At 41.3% G+C, this 22,599-nt stretch overlaps 1 protein-coding gene across 10 annotated transcripts in view; it reads left to right on the top strand.

The window, feature by feature from the left end:
* Positions 1–22,599, top strand: part of SCAPER (S-phase cyclin A associated protein in the ER) — a 163,910-nt gene that overhangs the window by 15,818 nt on the left and 125,493 nt on the right. For 8 of the 10 annotated variants that reach the window (XM_080651534.1, XM_080651538.1, XM_080651531.1 and 5 more), the window contains exons 6-10: positions 4,490–4,590; positions 9,108–9,224; positions 12,393–12,553; positions 15,418–15,671; positions 20,711–20,932. In XM_080651534.1, coding sequence (XP_080507660.1) covers positions 4,490–4,590; positions 9,108–9,224; positions 12,393–12,553; positions 15,418–15,671; positions 20,711–20,932 — 855 coding nt within the window. Of the gene's footprint in view, positions 1–4,489; positions 4,591–9,107; positions 9,225–12,392; positions 12,554–15,417; positions 15,672–20,710; positions 20,951–22,599 lie in introns of all 10 variants that reach the window. The other 2 variants (XM_080651536.1, XM_080651535.1) reach the window with 1 other exon arrangement.

Below are 22,599 nucleotides of genomic sequence, written 5' to 3'. Positions count from 1 at the left end.
GAAATAAAATGTGGGAGCTTAAAAGTATTTTCATACTCAGCTCTACTATTCTCCCCATCCAGGACTTACAGGAGGGGGCAAAAAATGCACAACATAGCATTTGGTCAAAACATGTGCTGGGTATATGCTACCTAGAGGTTTTCTTTTTTAAATTCTTTTATCCATTATCTCATTTGATTAGTGCCTTTGTGAGATACATAACCCAGGTTTTCCCTCATCTGACAGGTGGAGTCAACCCCTGATTTGCAGAAGCATTGACAAGATTTGTTGTTATTTGTGGTTTTTGTGTTTTTGCAGTTAATAAAACCTGTATTGTATGACTCACTGATAAGTATAACATGATAGTAAAAGGAATGTGTTCAGTTTCAGCCAGGATTGTGGACTAGGGCCCACCTCTAATCCAGAGGCTAAGTTTCTCGTTTTTTCAGTTGGACGATGTGCCTGTTGTGCCATCAGCCGCTTCTGCACGACTTGTTAGGCACTGACATTCCAACCAAACTGGATGCACCCTCAGCACGACGTTCCCCTTCTCCCTTAGGAAGGGCCTGGAGGGTGGGTGGGTGGGGAGAGGGCGCAGGTCGTAAGGTGGGAGCCATCCTCTCAGCTTGTTCTCACAAGGGTCTGAGGGAGGGCTGAACTGCCTGTGAGGACAACTGTGAGTGATGTTGTTCGCGTTACTGAGAGTGGTTTATCTGCTGTTCTGCTTTCAGATGCTTTCCATGAACTATTCCATTAGTAGCTTTTAAAACGCCGGCCTTAAAAACCAGCTCTGTGAAACTGGTCTCACTTCCGGTGAAGCTTTCTTCAGTAAGGTTCCCTTTGTCACCGACCTCTCATGTCTGCCTGTTTTCACCCCTGCATCGCCCCTGGGCTGAGCACTGCTCGCTCCTGTAGCTGAACCGGAGGCTGTATTGATGCCCTGGGCCCGAGGGGGCCTGTGCACTGGGATTAGGTGTCAGCAGGACAAAGGGATGGCGCCAACCGTCCTGCACTGTGCGCCAGTAACGAGAATTAATTACAAACCAATCAAATCCGTTGCAGCCAATTGGTAAAGTAATTGGTAATTTTAGCTGTACATCTATACGTACTTATCTGAATGCCTGTAACGTTACTTTCAGAGGCACTTTTGTTCGGTTCCATCCTGCTTGACAAAATGGCCTTCATGGCTGTGCGGGAAAGATGTGCATCATTGGCTGAGGCTGCGCCAGCTGCTTGTCTTGTTTGTGTTCCCTTGTTCGTAAAACACGACTCGGGTTACAGCGGCATGGTTCCACTCCGATCGCTTCTGATAACGTGGAGCTAAACATCCCCTAAAATGGGCTGTTTAAGCCACCAAATGTGCTTTCTCTGTGCCAGCTGGTATCGGAGGTATAGCTGCTTATATTCCGGTCCTGTAGAGGATTGTTTTTCCTCCTCCTCCTCCCCCTCCTCCTCCTCCCCCTCCTCCTCCTCCTCCTCCTCCTCCCCCTCCTCCTCCTCCTCCTCCCCCTCCTCCTCCTCCTCCTCCTCCTCCCCCTCCTCCTCCTCCTCCTCCCCCTCCTCCTCCTCCTCCTCCTCCCCCTCCTCCTCCTCCTCCTCCTCCTCTCCTTTTAAAAGCGAAATTCTGAAAACTTATGCAATAAATTATTCTGAATTTAATCTTTGAGTGATTTAAGTTGAATGAATTCAGTTAACTAGTTTTAGTTATATTAGTAGAATTGAGAAAAGGAAGCCAACTAAATAAAAAATGTCCCCTTTTCCTGATTGTGGAAGACCATTACCAGTGATCTGTCACTACGGATTACCTTTGAAAGGAGATAAACAGTACTTCTTTGTTCAGAAGGGTCTTTCAAAGTGACTACAGTGAGGTTGGTGCTGTATTTTGTTTGTGAGTAATTAGGTGTAGTTTATTGTTAGTGTTGGGCCTAATTTCCAAAGTGTAGCCAAAATTTTTAAGCATTTATATTTGAAAAGTGCTTTTGAGGTCTTTGAGTACCACTGATACTATAAAGTCAGTTTAAAATTTAGTTATGGAAAAGTAATGTTTTTATAGAACAAATTATCATTTTAAAAAATTAAATTTATTGGGGTCACATTGTTAACGATATAATATGCATTTCATGGTGTGCAGCTTTGTAACACAACACCTGTCTGCTCTGTCATGTGCTGGCCACCACAATCCAGTCTCCTTCCTTCACTTGTGTTTGACCCCCTCTACTGTCTCCATTCTTCCAACCCCCGTTTCCTTGGTAACCATCGTTTTGTTGCTATTTAAGTGTTTGTTTTTTGTTTGTTTTGTTTGTTCTTTTGTTGCTTTTTGTTTTATATCCCACAAATGAGTGAAATCATGTGTTGTTTGTCCTTTTCCATGGGACTTACCTCGTTTGGGAATATTTCATCTTTTTTATGGCCGAGTAGTATTTCTTTGTAGATACGTACCCCATCTTCTGTAGCCGTTCACCCCCTGAAGGCCACTTGGGTTGTTCCCATGTCCTGGCTGTTGTAGAACACACACAACTTAACACGAAAAAAAATTGATTCAAAAATGAGCAGACGGCCCGGCCCGTGTTGCTCAGTGGTTGAGCGTCGTCGACCCATGAACCAAGAGTTACCGGTTCGATTCTGGATTAGGGCACATGCCCAGGTTGCAGGCTCGATCCCCAGTAGGGGGCATGCAGGAGGCAGCTGATCGATGATATTTCTCTCTCATCCATGTTTCTATCTCTCTCTCACTTCCTCTCTCTCTAAAGATCAATAAAAACATATTTTAAAAAATGAGCAGAGGACCTGAATAGATAGTTTTCCAAGGAAGACATGCAGATTGCTAATAGATATAAGAAAAAATTCTAGCTATAAGGGAAATGCAAATCAAAACTACAGTGAGCCTGGCCAGTGTTGCTCAGTGGTCAGCCCATGAACCAAGGGGTCACTGGTTCAATTCCCGGTCTTCCTGGGTTGCGGGCTTGATCCCTAGTGAGGGGTGTGCAAGAGGCAGCTGATCCATGTTTCTCTTCCTCTCTCTTCCTCTCTTTCTAAAATGAATAAAAATGTGTTTAAAAAACAAAAACCACAATGAGATACCACCTCACACCTGTTAGAATGGCTATTACCAGTAAGACAAATAACAAGTATTGGAAAGGATGTGGAGAAAAGGGAACTCTTGTATACTGCTGGTGGGATGCCAGCCTCTTTGGAAAACCAGTATGTATTGTGTACTAAAGTGGAACATACACCTACCCTGTGACTCAGCAGTTTCACTCTTGGGCTTACACCCAACAGAAATGCATACATTGGTGTAGAGGGCATCTACATAAATAACAGTATATAATTTACAATATCCAGAATTTGAAATCATCTAATTCAACAGTTGATTTCATAAATAAATATCCATTTAAAGAATATTGTTCAGTAGTGACCTTGGACATCGGCAATAAATGAATTGCAGGTACACTGTGAAATATGGATGAACCTAGTAAACAGATGTAAAAAAGAAGCCACAAAATAATGCACACACTCTGAGTTCATTCCTATGGATTTTGAAATAAGGCAGCATTGAACTGTCACAGATTGAAGCAGCGGTTGGTCACCTTGGAAAGACACGAGCTGTGGTAGGGAGGAGACCCCAGGGGACTTTCGGAGACTGCCATAGTTATGCTTTTGTCCTGGGTGCTTGGGGCTTGGCTTTGAAAGGATTTATCTGTGCATTAGTGTTTTGTGAACTTTCTGTTTATTAATGTCACAATAAAGAGAGTTAAAAGAATGGCATTCTGGCTCAGATGGTGTGGCTCAGTGGTTGAGCATCAAACGGTGAACCAGGAGGTCACGGTTCAATTCCCGGTCAGGGCACATGCCTGTGTTATGGACTCAATGCCTGATGGGGAGCATGCAGGAGGCAGCCCGCTGATAATTCTCTGTCATCATTGAGTTTTCTTTTCTTTAAAAAAATAATATTTTTTATTGGTTTCAGAGAGGAAGGGAGAGGGAGAGAGAGAGAGAGAGATAGAAACATCAATGATGAGAGAGAATCATGGATCGGCTGCCTCCTGCATGCCCCACACTGGGGATCAAGCCCACAACCCGGGCATGTGCCCTGACCAGGAATTGAACTGTGACCTCCTGGTTCATAGGTGACGCTCAATCACTCAGCCATGCTGGTCAGGCATCATTGATGTTTCTTTATCTCTCCCCCCTTTCTCTTCCTCTGAAATCAATAAAAAACATATTATAAAAAAAAAAGAATGGTCACTCTAGAGATCCATTCCTCTAGAGAGGAATATCAATACCATCTCTTGGTTTTTAGATTCTCAGCTTCACTAATTTCTTGCCACACAGTAAGAGTGAAAATAAAACAACAACCAAAAATCTAGATCGGTAGATTTTGTAGCTTCCTCAATAAGGAGCATAATGTAGAAATTATTAATTTTTAAGTCCTTCACTCTGAAGTGTTGGGTTTTTTTTTAACTTTTTAGTCTAAGAATGGAATTTAATGTTTGTTGATTTTTTCAATTAGGAGGTGCTGATGATGCTGGATAATTATGTAAGAGATTTCAAAGCATTGATTGACTGGATTCAACTACAGGAAAAGCTAGAGAAGACTGATGCTCAGAGCAGGTAATGAACTCTGGCCTTTATAATTGTAGCTGCCAGCATTTTCTAAAGCAGTCATTGAAATTGACAATGAACTTGACCTCAGCATTTCTCATTAATTGAGTAACAAATATTTATTTGGTACCTACTAGTGCAAGTCCCATTTATCCAGTGCAGAAATTTAACTGCTAGAATATGATACATTTACTACTCCCATGAATTTGTAGTCTAAGGGAAGGGTACAATAGAACATATTAATGTAAAAAAACTAACCCAGCTATTCAGAAAAGGACAGGGTCATATCTCTTTTTGGGGAAAGACTAGGAAAACATTCATGGAGGCAGCAGAAGTGTTTAAAGGGTGGGATGGATTTTAACGGTGGTTGGCCTTTCACATGAAGGGAGTAAGTACAGACAGCCATGGAAGTGCAGAGCTTGTCTGGAGGGAAAGACGTGTAGGGAAAGGCATAGTATTTCTTCTTGATGTAGTAGACAGTAAGGAAAATGGGTGGTTTTTAATTGGGGAATAATGAGAGACCACAGCCACCTTTGTTCCAGACAGAGAGACCAAATGTTCACCTGGAACCAGCACACGACATCTGAGTGCTCTGTGCCAGGCCCTGGGACTGTGGTGGTGAAGAAAACACTCAGTCCCCGCCCTCAGGAAATGTGTGCACTCACAGGAAAGAGTGATGTCAGGCACTTAGCAGTGTGCAAGGGGCATCAAAAAGAAGCACAGAGTGGGCTGGGAGCGTGAGAAAGGGCTCCCTCCCTCCCGCAGCAGGTTTGTGGAGTCCAGGAAGGCTTCCCCAAAGAGGTCCTATTTCAGTGAGACAGAATATCAAGTAGGACTTACCCTGACAAAGAGAGAAGAGAGTTCCATTGGAGGTGATGGTGTCCGTGACATCCAGGAGGTGGGAGAGAGCACCGTGGAGTCGGGAATGCAGAGTGAGCAGGGCTGGAGAGAGGCGAGCAAGGGGAAGCGGAGCGTAAGGTGAGCTAGACAGGTAGGCTGGAACCAGATTCTGTAGGGCTCTGTAGACATGATAAAACGGTACACTGTATTTTGAGCCATAAAAGGTTGTTATTAAGTGAAACCTGATCCCTTTTGATCTGGGTGGGTCACATGCACCACGATGATGCCCATTACCCACAGAAAATAGGCCAGGCTGCCTCTCCTGGGGTTTAACGTTGGTTCAGCCTCAGGAAGTGGAGCCAGCCAGTAGAGAATGCCTCTTCTGTGGGGGAACCGAGAGAGAGAAGGGATCCCAAGAGACAGATCCGGAAGGTTTGATTTCACAGGAAACCAAATTCGGGGAAACCGTGATGTGTTGATCCTTTTAAAATTTTTGTTTCTCACAGTAAAAATTTTGATTGTGTGTGTGTGTGTGTGTGTATGTGTGTGTGCGTGCGCGCGTGCCTGCTTTACCCACAGTTCCTGGGTGGGTCAGGCTGAGCTGTCTTTGTACCATGCAGTTTTGCCCTTACTTCTTGTAATATGTGATTAGATCTGGTGTGTGTAGGGGGGTGCGTTTCTTCACTGGATTGAATCAGGTTAAGAGATTATAATGCTGACTTGGGATTGGTGGCTACGTTGTCCTTGTGAAGATAAGCATAGGGAAGCGGGTTCAAGGAAAATGGAATAGATGTACAGAGAGAAGGAGGGATGGCAGAAATCATGTGGTCTTGGAGAATTTAAAAGTGTTGGCTTCAAAGCCTGTCTCTTCCAGGTCTAATCCTCACAAGCCCTGGTTTTAGTTCCCCCCCCTTGGATGTCCTTGACCTTGTACAGTTCATATACAACAAATCTTTCTTTTCTTTTTTTTTTTCTTTTTTTATTGAACTCAATGGAGTTTCTATAATGTAACCACCAGTGCATATGAAGAGCTAATTATATTTTTGTTTCTTGCTTGCAAACTCCAGTCAGCCAGTGGTGGCTGTGTTGAGGATTGTATTGAGAAAGATTCTGAGGCCAAGTTCAACCTTCACAGCTATCTCATGGTTCAAAAACACACCTGGAGCATCTCTTCTTACCGTAACCAGTTAACATCATTTCTCCTCTTTGCCTCTCGAGGCAGCTCTCAGATATAGAGAGCAACCTTAAATACCCTATAGATGGCATCATTCAGCTTACATTTATCAAATTATGCATCAAAATTAATTTCACCTAGACTTGAGACTTAAATATAAAAGCTGAGATTGTACTTACTTAGAGAAGAAAATATCTATATATATAAAAGGCTAATATGCTAAGTGTCCCCGTGGGAGTTCGACTGGGAGTTCTGTCACTCGCTATGACATGCGCTGACCACCAGGGGGCGGTGCGGAATGAAGGAAGGCCTCAGCTGGCAGCCAGCAGCCGAGGAAGGGAGGCCCCAGCCGGCAGCCACTAGGGACCCTACCCATGCACAAATTTCATGCACTGGGCCTCTAGTTCTATCCTATATAATAAAAGGCTAATATGCAAATTATCCCCTCAACCGGGAGTTCGACTGGGAGTTCGAGCAGGGGGCGGGGCTGGCCAGCCAACCACCCGCGGCCCCTACCTGGGCCAGCCCTGCCCCCATTCTCCCCCCCGCTGCAACCCGATCGGGGGTGGGGCCGGCCTGCCCATGGCCCCTCCCCCTGGCCAGCCTGGCCTGATTGGGGCAGACTGGCTGGACCCCAACTGTGCACAAATTTGTGCACCAGGCCTCTAGTAGATAAATATTTACATATTCTTATTGTGGGTAAGGACTCTGTAAGACAAAGTAAGAAACCACAAAAGAAAATATTGATAGGCTTGATTTAATAGGAAGAAAAAATGTTATTATACATAAAAAATTAAAAGAGAAATAGGTACATCATCTAACCCAGTGGTCGGCAAACTGCGGCTCACGAGCCACTTGCGAGCTGTGGTTTGCTGCTCTGTTGACTAATGAATTTGCTGACCACTGGGATAGGGGCTTAATCACAAGGAACAACAACAGTCTGTAATTATTGGAATCGAGAGTCTAGGTCAGTGGTCGGCAAACTCCTTAGTCAACAGAGCGGCAAACTGTGGCTCGCGAGAGCTGCAGTTCGCCAACCACTGATCTAACCCAAAGGATTTATTGCCATAATAGTAGTAGTAGTAGTAGTAAATGATTTCAAATCAATTAGAAAATGTTACAAATCCCAGTGGGGAAAAATGGGCAAAAGGTACCAACATGCAAATTCCAAAATAAAAATTCAAATGGTTGTTACAACGTTCAGCCTAAGTAGAAATGATAATCATAAACAAAAAATTGAAAAACAAACACAAATAGCATTTTTTTAAACATTAAAACAACCTTGACTGAAATTCCTGTAGGAAAAAGACGTCATTACAAGACTGAAGCTCTGTCACAGGAGTCAGGAAACACTTTCTGTGACGTGCCAGGTAGTACGTGTGTAGGCTCGCTGGCAGTGCTGTCTTTTCACGGCCGCGGAAAGGTTAAGAGAAGAGCTCGGCTGTTGGCAGCTCCCAGGGGAACGGGCACTTAGCATCTGGTGGAAGTGTCACATGTTACAGCCTTTGTGAAAGGTGATTTGGCAGTTAATTATCAGAAGCTTTAGACTTGATTTGCATAATCCTTTATCTGAATTTCCTTGTTTTCTAACAATCCGTATTACATTGCAAGAAAAAATCAAAATCACTAGATTGAGTGAGAGTAAGAGGCACAGAGGTTCTGGGGAGTTACGGAGGTGACTGAAGGCATCGAGTATAGAACACTTTGCTGGAGGAAAACTTTTCAGTGGAGATTGTGCAGCTGATTGGTTGTGGGCCTGTGAGGAGGGAGGTGTTAGCTTTCTCAGCAAAGAGCAGAGTGTTTATGCGTCCACTCACATGGGTGATCAGCAGGTGGGGAAAGGAGACTTCGTGCTTCCCTGGGGATTCATTTCACCCTCCTCACTGCCCTTCCGTCTTGATCCCGGTACCACACACTTACAGTAGTTCTCCAGGACAGTAGACACAGGTAGCCTGAATCAATGCCATTGTATTACTTCTTTATGAAGAAGCCATTTTTCTTTTCTTTTTTTTAAATCCTCATCAGAAGATATGTTTTTATTAGAGAGAGAGACAAGGAGAGAGAGAGAGGAACATCGATCTGAGAGGAAAACATCGATTGGTTGCCTCCCACATGCGCCCTGACCAGAGATCTAACCCATGACCTTTGGTGTACGGAATGACACTCCAACTAACTGAGCCACCCCACCAGAGCCATCATGGCACGTTTTAAAGTGAGTTTTTAGCTGGGTGTGTGGAGGCTTATACAGCATAACTGTACCATGTATCTCATGTCTTCGTACTCATGGCCTTTCTTATCTAAGGAGGGATATTTGCTGTGCTAACTGCGTGGAAAGTCCTGACTATGCGTCATCTGTGAGTGCCTCCTGCTAATATAGTCACCTCCTGGTCAGCAGTGCTCCAGGAAGAAATGGTGACCTGATTATGTTTCCACCCACTAGTAACTTCTACCAAGTAGTAGGTTTCTCCTCTCTTTTCTCTGTTAATTTAACCTGTATGTCTTGAATTGGCAGACCAACTTCATTGGCGTGGGAGGTAAAGAAGATGTCTCCGGGACGTCATATGATTCCAAGTCCATCAACAGATAGAATAAGTGTAACATCAAATGCTCGAAGAAGCTTAAATTTTGGGTGAGGTGAACTAAAAAAAAAAAACTACTGAGGCTTTCATTACAGTGAATTATTTTCTGTGGTTAACACACTGAAAGTATTATAAAACAGATATTCTGTTATAAAAATGCCCATGTATATGTCTGTGTATCTGTTCGAAATTGTTGGAATAAAATGTTCTTTGAAAACCCAGGACAGTACAGTTTAACTTTAGGAAATGTAACATTCAGAAATAATTAGGTTCACAAAATCTAAACCCATAAACATTCTCCATGCTAAATGACTCATAGCATGAACTGACAGTTCTTTCAAAAAGATAGATCTACATATTATCATTGTGTTATTGTCATATAAATTATGTCTTTGTACATGTTAGTCTCACCAGCATAGTTTTATAACCATTGTTCTATGCAGTTGTCTATTCAGTCAGGACAAGAAAAGAGTTACAGAAGAAAAAATACATCTACATGGTCTTTTGTATTTACCTGTGTAGGAGCTTCCACGGTGTTCTTTATTTCATCATGTGGATTCAAGTTACTGTGTAGTGTTCTCTCATTACTGTCAGCCTGTAGGGGACTCCCTGTAGCATGACTTGTTGAACATGTCTGCTAGTGACAGTTTTCCTCAAGTTTTGTTTATCTGAGAATATCTTAATTTTTCCTTAGCTCTTGAAGGACAGTTTTGCAGTGCATACAATTCTTGGTGTAAAGTCTCCCCTCCCCCAGCACTTGGAATATGTCCTCTCACTGCCTTCTGGCTTCCATGGGTTCTGATAAGAAATCAAGTGTTACTGTCATTGGACATTTATTTATTTGCTTTTTATTGATTTCAGAGAGGAAGGGAGAGGGAGAGAGAGAGAGAGAAACATCAACGATGAGAGAGAATCATGGATCGGCTGCCTCCTGCATGCCCCCTACTGGGGATCGAGCCCACAACCTGGGCACGTGGCCTGACCTGGAATCGAACCGTGACCTCCTGGTTCACGGATCTACGCACAACCATTGTCTGACATTGGCCGGCCTGGAGATCCTTTTAGGGGATGCCCTACTTCCTCTTGCTGCTTTGTAGATTTTTTTGCTTTGTAGATCCTTTCTTTGTCTTTGTCTTTCAGTAGTCTGACTTTGATGCATCTAGACATGGATCTCTGAGTTTAACCTACTTCCGGTTTATTGAGCCTTTTGGATGAGTAGATAAATGTTTCTCATCCAATTTGGGAAGTTTGTGTCCATTACTTCTGCAAATATTCTTTCTGCCCTTTCTCTCCTCCTCCTGGAATCCCACACTACCTATGTTGGTTCTCGTGGTGGTGCATTCAACTGAGATGATCAGAGAGTTTAGGTGAAGCTTGATAGACTTTGGAACCTTTTAATAATTGATGAAACCAAACGTCTGCATATTAAGCACCATTTTAAGGGACGTTCCCCTGTAATGTATTCCGTTGGTCATTGGTTCAAAGTGTTGTGCAGTGCATGTTTACTTTAACATTGGAAGCCTTTAATGAATGGCAGAGTTCTTACAATGATCCCTGTCTGCTCATATCGTTGGATTAATTGACACTTTATTATCACATTGTTGTTATCAAAACATACTGTTTTTCTCAGCATGCTAAAGAATTGTGGCCCAAAGGTTAACTTTAGTATATCTATCTACTCACTTTTACTGGTTTAATTAAAGGCTTACTCAGAATACATACGTGGTTAGTTACCAAACTTATTTACACAAGTTGTTTTCATTCTTTTAAATCATGATTTAAAGATTAATTATGAAATATGGTGCAAAAAAGAGATACTGTTTCAGTGAAAACTGAAACAAATTTTTTGAAGGTTTTGATAAAGGTGAATTATTAAAATAAAGTTTTGCTGTTAAATGAGGTGTAGATAGCACAGCTATGAAAGAGTGAGGAAATAGTATTAAAGTTGAGCCCTGGCCAGTGTTTCTTAGTGGTTAGAGCAGGGGTGGGCAAACTTTTTGACTCGAGGGCCACAATGGGTTCTTAAACTGGACCGGAGGGCCGGAACAAAAGCATGGATGGAGTGTTTGTGTGAACTAATATAAATTCAAAGTAAAGGAGCGGAGGGGAGAGCAAGAGAACCGGATAGAACAGCCGGATCCGGCCCGCGGGCCGTAGTTTGCCCACAGCTGGGTTAGAGCACCGGAACGCGCACTGAGGGCTCACGGGTTCGATTCCTGGTCAAGGCATGTACCTGGGTTGCAGGTTCACTCCCCATCCCTGGAGCAGGCACATGCCAGAGGCAACCAGTTGATGTGTCTCTCTCACATCGATGTTTCTGTTTCTCTCTCTCTCTCCCTCCCTCCCTCTCTACTTCCCTGCCACTCTCTCTCTGAAAAGTAATGGGAAAAAAATATCCTCAGGTAAGGATTAACAAAACAAAACAAAACAAAAACACAGGTTGAGAAGATTGTTTACTTAGATTTTTTGATAGGTGCCACTAATTTCTTACTCCGTTATAAAGAAACCAGTGTTGGACATTGTCAATGACAATGATGCATCATGCTTGTGTTTCATGAAAGAAATGTACACAAGTAGAAAGCCTCTTTTAATAGTGCCTGTATCAATAGATTGGCAAATTAATGCATATTCATTTTTTTAAAAGGTACAAGTTTTAAATGAAAATAAAAGGTTTTAGGTTCATATGCATATTTTTTAAGATTTCCAATTTAGCTGCAATTTCCTTCTAAACTGAACTAAGGAGAGCTTCTGTATTATCTTCCCATATATGTTATATTGTATTAAATTAATGAGGTGTTTGACCAAGACAAATTTATTAATATTTTTGCCTTAAATTGCTGTGATATGTTACTCTCCATTGTGGATACACACACATACACAAATATAATAATTATTATTTTTAAAAAATATATATTTTTATTGATTTCAGAGAGGAAGGGAGAGGGAGAGAGAGTTGGAAACATCAATGATGAGAGAGAATCATTGATCGGCTGCCTCCTGCATGCCCCCTACGGGGGATCGAGCCTGCAACCTGGGCGTGTGCCCTTGACTGGAGTCGAACCCAGGGCCCCTTGATCCGCAGGCCGATGCTCTATTCATTGAGCCAGACCGGCCAGGGCCAAATATAACGTATTCGATGTTTAAACCTATTGAGTGTGTACCTAATATTGAACGTCCGTATTTACTGATTGACTAACGCAGCCGTCGTTTTCTCCCAGGGCTTCACCTGGCACAGTGGCTGCTCCCCGTGTGGCTCCCGCAGGTGTTAGCTGGGCTGACAAGGTCAAGGCCCATCACTCAGGGCCTGCGGCTTCTTCAGATGGAGCGCCTGCGCAGTCCTGCCCGCCAATGGCAGTGCAGAAGACTTCCTGCAGAAGTGGCAAGTGGCTTCACTCCTTTCTATGTGGCAGACAAGTGGACATGGATGGAAATATTTGTTTATTTGAAATTGGAGCTAACAGCATTATATAGTTATCTTTTACATCACATTCACCTGCCCTACTTAAAGCTATAAAATAATCTTAAAAAATGTATGAAAGCATAGGGAAATCATTCTAGTCTCAGGTTTGTCAATTCATTTATAATGTAGGTCCTTTATAACTCCTTTGACTTAAAGAAAAAAATAGTCATTCCTTTCTCTACGCAGTATACGCTTTTAAGTTGCATGCCACTATTTCATTTTATTAGTATTTGAACATTTTTTTTATACTAAAGTAGTGTTCTGTGTTTATCTTTGCTCAGACATCTCTTTTCTTTTCTTTTTTTATTTTTTTGTTTTGTTTTGTTAATCCTCACCCAGGGATATTTTTCCATTGCTTTTTAGAGAGAGTAGAAGGGATGGAGGGTGGGAGGGAGGGAATGAGAAAGGGAGAAGAGAGAGAGAGAGAGAGAGAGAAACATCGATGTGAGAGAGACACATTGATTGGTTGCCTCCTGCACGTACCCCGACCAGAGCCAGGGATCGAGTCTGCAACCAAGATACGTAACCTTGAACAGAACCGAACCAGGGACCCTTCAGCCCGTGGGCTGACGCTCTATCCACTGAGCCAAACCGGTTAGGGCTATTTTCTTTAAAAAAAATTTTTTTTTAAAATTGATTTTAGAGAGAGGAAGGGAGAAGAATAGAGAGATAGAAACATCTGTGTGAGAAATATTGATTGGCTGCCTCCTGCATACCACCCACGGGGAAAGGGGGAGAAATAAAGTAAAACCTGACAAATGAGGGCGGAAATTTCAAAATATATACTCATACTGGAAGATTTTAACATAACTGTCCCAACAACTGATAATACAAGTGGAGAAAAATCAGTAAAGATATACACAGCCTGATTAATGAACTTGACATAATTGAAATACCTGACAAATAATGTTTATTCTTTCCCATTCTTTTTCTTTGGATGCTTCACTATGGAAACATTTTATTGATATGTCTTCTCTGTTCTATATGATGAATCCATATTTTCTTAAATATATGGATAATGGTTATTTTTTTAAAGTCTGTGTCCAAAAAGTAAACTATCTAAACTACCCGTGTGTTTGTTACTTTGTAGATTTTTAAAAACATTTTTGTGGGGTTTTCATTTACTTGATCGTGTTTTACAGCAAACCACATACTATTTAATTAAATGTTTAATAAAGTATATTAAAACTTGTAGAGGTTCCTTCTAAAAATACTTTTCTTTTGGCAAGAAGATAAGAGTACTAGCAGATCACCTTAATTCTGTCAAAGCTTGGTTTGAGGTGTTATTAAAGTTGATAGTTTTAGTTTTGTCTTTATTCTTTTTCGGGTATCAACTGAAAACCTGGGGTGTTTGCCAAGGCCACTACATTTCCTGTTTTCCAGCATTTGTTTCCTCAGCACTGCAGTTACTACAAGATCTCGCAGCTCATTAGCATCCCAGCTGCTGCTTTCTCTGGGGTGCCTTGGCGTCTTGGCCTGTGTATGCAAAGCTTAACCGTTGTCAGACTTCTTCAGGGAAGATGGAATGCAGACTCTTTGGCTCACTTCCCTGCAGTTAGCCCCTCTGCAGTCCAAGCTGCTTTAGACTCACTGAACGCCAGTGTCTGTCTCAGCTGGACAAGACTGCGGGTTTCTATGGGGTCACTTCCCCGCACTGTGAATTCCAAATGTCTTGAGGGAGAATTTGGGGTGAAGGTGGATCTCATGTTGTTGTCCTTCCCTCTTCTCAGGGAACGTAGTTCCTCAAATCTCGCCTATGTTGCTTGCTATCCAGTGGCATTAAGCAGTTCATTTAGATGTTTTGTCCAGCTTTTTATAGGTGTGCTTGTAGGAAAGAAGGTTAATTTTGATATAGGCTACTTTGTCATGGCTGTACAAGTTCCAAAAAATTTCAGATGATTGAACTTACTCTGTTTCTTTTGAACACAGTGGAATTAAGTTAGAAACCGGTAACAAAAAGATAACCATACAATTCTCAAGTTTTTGGAATTTTAGAGTATATTTCTGAATATTCCATAAGTCAGAAGAAATCAAAATGAAATTTAGAAAATGTAAATTGAGTTAAAATGAACATTTAAAATCTTGTGGGATTAAGGTAAAGCTATGCTTTGAGGAAAATTTCTAGCCTCAATTACATGTATTAGAAAAGAAGAAAACTTAAATCACACTCTTTGGATTCTGGAAGTTGGGAGGCAGCTTTTACTTAGCCATTGGGACAAGAACACCAGAACCAATTTGCCTGGACTTACTAAGTCTTGGAAAACTTACTAATTATGTGACCTTGGGCAAATTACTGAACCTCTCTTTGTCTCAGTGTCCTTACTGATAAAATGGGATGATGGTACTTATAGGGTGGTTGTGAAGATTAAAAGTGTTATTATATGTAAAGCCCTTAGAAGAGTGCTACCACATAGTGTACCTATGCTCTATGCAAATGGTTATTAATACTTCCTGACCATGTGGCTGGCCTTCAGTCATTCTTAATCTAAGTCTCAGTTTTGTTATTTGTAAATTAGGGATAATAAAGAAAATGTTGGTGGGGTAGGATTAATCCCTACCACAATGTGTAGTTATAGGAATTAGAGACTATGCGTGTGTATATGTGTATGTGTATGTGTGTATACACACACACATACACACAAGACACCTTGTATAATAGAGTCAAATTTGTACATGACTTATATTTAATGGGAATTAGATTGGAATTATTTTTATTTTATAGGTTTTTTAAATTTTTTATTATCTGCAGAAGTATTTACTATTTTCTTCCTTTAATTGCACAGAACGGAAAGATGCTGAAGGATGGGAGACTGTTCAGAGAGGGAGGGCTGTTCGCTCACGATCAACAGCAGTGATGCCAAAAGTTTCAACACAGGCATTAAGGTCAAAGGATGACAGTGATAAAGAAAATGTACGTCTTTTGCCGGATGAAAGCATACAGAAAGGTGAAGTTGGAGATGGACCTTCTAACGCCATAGAGGCTCGGCCCAAAGACTCATCGCATTCATGTGACCATCCTCTGGCTGAAAGAACCCAGGTAGTACACTCTGAAAACCCTTGTAGTGAATTTTTACAAGGGATGTGTATATGCAGAATGTCTCATTTTTCTCCTTCATTTTAACTTTTTGTTGTGAAAAATTTCAAATCTGCAGAAAAGTTGCAAGTATAGAACAATGAACCCTCCGATGTCCTTTATGTAGATTCATAGGTTAATGCTTTGCCATATTGTTTTCTATGTATATTTATGTCACACAAACATTGTATGCTAAACGTTAGAATAATGTGTGCATATATCATAACCATCCACCTTCTACAGCATGTCTTTCCAAAGAAAAACTTTTAAAAAATACTTTCTTTATTGATTTCAGAGAGGAAGGGAGAGGGAGAAAGAGATAGAAACATCAATGATGAGAGAGTCATCGATCAGCTGCCTCCTGCACGCCTCCCACTGGGGATTGAGCCCGCAACCCGGGCATGTGCCCTGATCGGAATTAAACCCAGGACCCTTTAGTCCACAGGCTGACGCTCTATCCACTGAGCCAAACTGGCTAGGTCCAACGAAAAAACTTACATAACCATATTATAATTATGAAATTGAGGGAATTTGACATTTATATATTATTACCTATTTTATAGTCAATATTCAGAAATTTTCAGCTGTCCCAATACTTATTTAAAAGTCCTCATCCAAGGATATGTTTTTATTTGTTTTAGAGAGGAAGGGAGAGGGAGAGAGAAAAACATCGACGTGAGAGAGAAACATCGATTGGCTGCCTCCCACATGCAGCCCGACTGGGGATTGAACCCGCAGCCTTTTGATGTATAGAAGCACGCTCCAACCAACTGAGCCCTACCCGCCAGGACCCAATAGTTTTTTTTTTTGGGGGGGGGGGAGTGAAGGGAGGATGGGAGAGAAGGAGGGAGGGGGAGAGAGCGTGAGAAACATCAGTGTGAAAGGGACACATCAGTTGGTTTCCTCCCGCAGGGGCACCAGACAAGGCCAGGGAACGAACCTGCAGCCCAGGTTGATGCTCTTGACTAGGAATCAAACCCACGACCCTTAGAGCAGGCTGGTGCCCTAACCACTGAGCACGCCAGCCAGGTCCCAGTAAGTTCTTGATGTAATTTTACCCCTGGATCCAAGATCCAATCCATCACACATTGCATTTGGCTTTGTTTCTTTAATATCTTTCACCAAGAACAATTCTCAGCCTGTATTTGTCTTTCATGAAGAATACATTGCAGTTCTTTTTTGTAGAATGCCTTTTACTTTATTTTATTTTTCTAATTCTTTATTGTTAAAAGTATTACAAAAGTCTCCTTTTTCCCCCATTGACCTCTCCCCAGCCGTCCCCATCCCCCAGCACGTGCCCTCCTCCCCGCCCCACCCCCCCGCCAGTCTGTGTCCATTGCTTATGCTCACATGCATGCATACAAGTCCTTTGGTTGATCTCTTACCCCCTCACCCCCGCCTTCCCTTCCCTCATAGGTTGGACCATTATATTCTACTAATGTGTGAGACCATGTGATATTTATCTTTCTCTGACTGACTTATTTTGCTTAGCATAATGCTCCCCAGTTCCATCCATGCTGTTGCAAATGGTAAGAATTCCTTCTTTTTTACCGCAGCGTAGTATTCCATTGTGTAGATGGACCACAGTTTTCTAATCCACTCATCTACTGACGGGTACTTAGGCTGTTTCCAGATCTTAGCTATGGTGAATTGTGCTGCGATGAACATAGGGGTGCATATATCCTTTCTGATTGGTGTTTCTGTTTTCTTAGGTTACTTTGTTTACTGATTATTGAGTTTAGCTTATGCACTTTTTAAAAACTTAAAATAATTTTTTCATTATAGTTGACATACAATATTATATTAGTTTTAGGTGTACAACCATAGTGATTAGACATTTATATACCTTATGAAATGACCTTCGGTAGGTCTCCTGCCCATCTGACACCATACACCAGGGGTGGGCAAACTTTTTGACTCGAGGGCCACAATGGGTTCTTAAACTGGACCGGAGGGCCGGAACAAAAGCATGGATGGAGTGTTTGTGTGAACTAATATAAAGTCAAAGTAAAGGAGCGGAGGGGAGAGCAAGAGAACCCTCCGCTCTTTCGGCTCCGCGGGCCGGATAGAATAGCCGAACGGGCCAGATTCGGCCCGCGGGCCATAGTTTGCCCACGGCTGCCATACACAGTTATTACAGTACTAGAGGCCCGGTGCATGAATTTGTGCACAGGTGGGGTCTGGCTGGCCGACTGGGCCGGCCAGGGGGAGGGGCCACAGGCGGTTGGCCGGCTGGCCCTGCCCCCTGGTCAAACTCCCGGTCGAGGGGACAATTTACATATTAGCCTTTTATTATATAAGATTACTGACTATATTCCCTATGCTGTATCCTTACATTACACAGTTGACAGAAATCCAGCAATTGTCTTTAGCGTCGTTCCTACAGGCATATGTTAACAATTTGCCCAAGTTAGCTGTTAACTTTGATTACGTGGTTAAAGTGCTGTCCTCCTACTGCACTCAGAGGTTGCTAAAAGTGGTGAGGAAAGTAAGGATTATTTTCAACCTGTTTCTACTTTTACTTCCTGCAATTCAGATATAGAGTAATTTGCTAATATTTAATGTAATTCTTTACAATTCATATTCCCAGTATTTTGTGTTAGTACATTTAAATTTCTTTTTACTTATTTGATGAAGGAATGCATTTTTTAGATATTTGTTTGCATAAAGATTCATGCTCAATGAGTTTAATTTTATGTGAAATGACTAATGAAATATAAGAGGTATTCTTTGATATACAGGGGCTAAGTAAAAGTGTTATAAAATAGTTGTGATAGTTCTCATGCCAGAATGGCATCCGCTTTTTAAAATTTCCTCCTTTTACCTGTAGGACGTTTACTTTTATTAGAAACTGCTCAACTTCCATGTTTTCTTCTTAATGATAATCACGACTCTTAACCCTACATTGTTCGTGATGCTCTGTGACTCTTTGATGCACATAAATTGTAGCCCATGTGAGGTTGCAAGCTCCTTGCAGGCAGTATCTTACGTTGACTTTTAATCTCCCACCAAATGGAGCAGTCCTAAATACATAGGAAGTGATCTGTAGATATTTGTTGGATGTAACTTTAAGAAACTTTTTAACGTAGGTAAAATTGATGAAGAAATTACTTTTTATATCACTTAGCAAACATCTACCATTTTTGCTATTGTGCATTTTAACTATAAAATTTAACAATATAAAAATTTTGCTGGTTTTGTGTAATGAATTGACATGATTTTAGAATTTTAGGAATGATCCACACATCAAACTTTTGAATAATTAAACTGTTGTTAAAATATTTCAGTATGAAAGTTCACTGTTGATGGTGGACAAACTAATCATAATATTTGTTTTCTCCACTGTCATTCTAAAAATGGAATTAGCATATTTATATATTTTTTCAACATTACTTTATAGTCAGGCTTTTTTTTTGTTATATAAATTATATTGATTTTTTTCATAAACAGTGTTGACGGTATTATAAGCATCAGTAATGCTAATATAAATATTGCCAAGAAGATTATAAACCATGGTGACTGATGTATAGATAATGTTGATAGTAATATAAACAATAGGATACAATTTAAATAATGCTTATGCTAAAATCAACACTTTGGGACACTTTTAAGTTCTGACCAATAGAATTTTTAAAGTAGTTTATAAGACTTGGCCAAGTTTAATATTTAGATAAATAATTAATCAAACTCAGAATTTTATGGCCACTGCAGTATTTATCTAATGTGTATTTAAGTAGCAATGTAAGTTTTAAATTCAAAATTTTAGATTTCAGTTCTGTGTGGAGCTCATTACTCTTGAATGTAATTGGAAAACACAGCTGCTTCCTTTTTGTACTCTGAGGTGAAAATAAAAGCTTATTTCTATTCACTAGAATAGACAGGTTTTAAAAAATGAATATGTATTTGGCCTAATCCAGTTGTTTTCACATTATGTTACTTATCTATAATAATAAAAGCGTAATATAATTAGACCAGACAGCCAAACAACCTTCCGGACGTCATTCCGGACAGAGCTGCGGCGGTGAGGGCTGAGGCAGAGGCGGTTAGGGGTAATCAGGCAGGCAGGCAAGCAGTTAGTAGCAATCAGGCAGGCAGGTGAGCAGTTAGGGGCAATCAGGCAGGCAGGCGAGTGGTTAGGGGCAATCAGGCAGGCAGGTGAGCAGTTAGGGGCGATCACGTAGGCAGGCGAGCAGTTAAGGGCAATCAGGCAGGCAGGCGAGTGGTTAGGGGCAATCAGGCAGGCAGGCGAGTGGTTAGGAGCAATCAGGCAGGCAGGATATCCCCCGAGGGATCCTGGATTGTGAGAGGGTGCAGGCCAGGCTGAGGGACCTCCCCCCCATCCCTATGCACGAATTTTGTGCACCGGGCCTGTAGTGTGTTAGATATTCTTAAAGGGGAATGGGAGGGTGTCGAAATCTAAAGAATATGAACTTCATACTGAAACTGTGTGCTTACATATACTGTACTATTACGGTGTATTTCTCTTAGATCTGAGAATTGGTATTAGGTGCTATGTTGGGGCTTCATGAAAGATGCTTAGAGGTTGTGTTAATGGTATCCAAAGAGAGTATGCTTTGTATTTTTTAGTAAAATGCCCTCAAAGTATATATTTTGGTGAAAAGTGCCTTTATTTTATAATAGACAGTCTTCACAAAAACCATGTAAATGCCTTTAGTTATTTGAATATAAGACAAAATATTATACTTGTGACTAGATTTCTTTTGTGAGGCATATCTTAAAGTACTCACCAAGAACAGCTACTAAAGTAAAATATAATTACAATATGTGTTGCTTAATTTTTTAAAGCACTCAATGCCCTATACATAGTTGGTATGCGAATAAAATTTGTGGCTGCTTGCTTAATGGTTCCTTTTTGTTTATACTTGAAACATACAAAAAAAGATGAGTCTTAAGTTTTGCCAGCCACTTACCAACTGCTCCTAAAGTACAGTCGTTAGTATTTCTTACTGTCTCGGACTCATTCTGTGAATATATTTTGTTAGTTCACAGCGAGTACACTGGATGACGTCAAGAGCTCTGGCAGTAGTAGTATCTTACCAGACAGTTCTGTGCGAAGTTCTGAAATACCTGCTGTTCAGGAGGATACAGTGTGTGCTTCCATTAATCAGCAAGACGACCCACCTCCTTTGCATACAAATGAAGAGAGATTTTCAGCAGAGAAAGCAAGGATAGAAAGTGAAATGGACTCTTCAGATATTTCAAATGTGAGTGCTGCTAACTTGGTAAGAACAACTTATCAGAATTATGAGTGAATACATTAAAGCAATAACCTATTATTGAGGCATAAACCCCAATAATGATAAATTGTATTATGTATTATTTTACAATTTACAAAGCACTTTTTTTTTACAAAGCATTGTATGTATGATTTTATTTTAACGTTTTATTTTTATCAAACTTCTTGTTTTGTAGAGAAAGAAAATGAGAATGTGTGAGTTAAATAACTTGCTCAAAATCTTTCAGTTTGTATGTGTTTTTCAGTCTAGCATTAAGGAACTGAGTCAATAGCAAGTCTTGCGTGCAAATGCAGCTCTCTGATAAGTGGGAAATGGTGCACACTGGGATGAGTGTTAAAAGTTCTCTTCACAGACTTCAGACAGTGCTTGGAGGTGGTGTTGAAGATGAAATCTGTGTATCATTGCCATTGTAGATTCTTTAAAAATGCATTGATTTGTGATTATATATAGGATTATATTTTTCGATGAGTACTTCTGCTCATGTTTTCCTATTTCCCACACTAGATGTGAGGATAATCCAGAATAGGTCATACTAGTTTTGTTTATAAAGTAACTTCCAGGAGAAAGAAGCATATATAAAAAGTTGTTGAGAAAAATTATTCAAATATGCTTTTCTAAATGGCCACCATCCTATCCTATATAATAAAAGGCTGAAAAGCAAATTGACCGAATGGCAGAACGACCGGTCGCTATGATGTGCACTGACCACCAGGGGTCAGCAACTGCATTGAGCGTCTGCCTCCTGGTGGTCAGTGCGCTCCCACAGAGGGAGCGCCGCTCAGCCAGAAGCTGGGCTCACGGCTGACAAGCGCAGCAGCCGTGATGGAGCCTCTCCCGCCTCCGTGGCAGTCGGACATTCCCTGAGGGCTCCTGGACTGTGAGAGGGTGCAGGGCGAGCTGAGGGACCTCCCTGCCCCTGAGTGCAGGAATTTCGTGCACCAGGCCTCTCGTATACTGTAACTTCTCTAAAAACTTAGTGCCTCCAGGCTGTTCCCATTTGCATCTGTTGGCCCAACCTTAAATACATGGCCCCACCTAACTGACATCCTAACTAGTGTATCTGTCTCCACTTTCAAATTCCCCTAGGTCACTGTCATGATAGTTGTCAGTGCAAAGCACAGGTTTAGTTAAATTACTTTCTTGTCCCATAATGGTCAGAGTCCCTATTACTTACAGATTAAGTTCACACCCTGTTACTTACTACGATATGACTTTCCTCCATAATGCCATTTCACCTTGACCGCCTCGTCTTTCCTACCCTGTACTCCTCTCAGCTGGCCATTCCCTGAGTCCACAGGAGCTTCCAGTTCTCCCTGACTTCTCTCATAACGGACCCTCCACCAGGATGATCTTCCTAAGCGCCCCTCAGCAACTTCTGAAACACATCGCGGACTCCCAAACCTATCCCCAAAGAAGTTTCTCTCATCAACTCAGATTTCATCGTTTCTATGAAAAATAACCTACCCGTTCTTTGAATAGTCACTTTTTTATACTGCCTTACATTGTAATAAACTGTAAATGTTCTTATTTATAACTATATGCATATTGCAAATTACATGTTACTCACCTTCATAATTCCTGGGAATCCCGAGTCTCTGGATTCTTACCTCACAGCTGCAGAACCCTTATTTGTT

Source organism: Plecotus auritus (assembly GCF_963455305.1).
Source record: "Plecotus auritus genome assembly, chromosome: 15".
Taxonomy (NCBI): Eukaryota; Metazoa; Chordata; class Mammalia; order Chiroptera; family Vespertilionidae; genus Plecotus; species Plecotus auritus.
The sequence above is the reverse complement of the archived record's forward strand: the minus strand, read 5'-3'. Positions and strand labels throughout refer to the sequence as shown.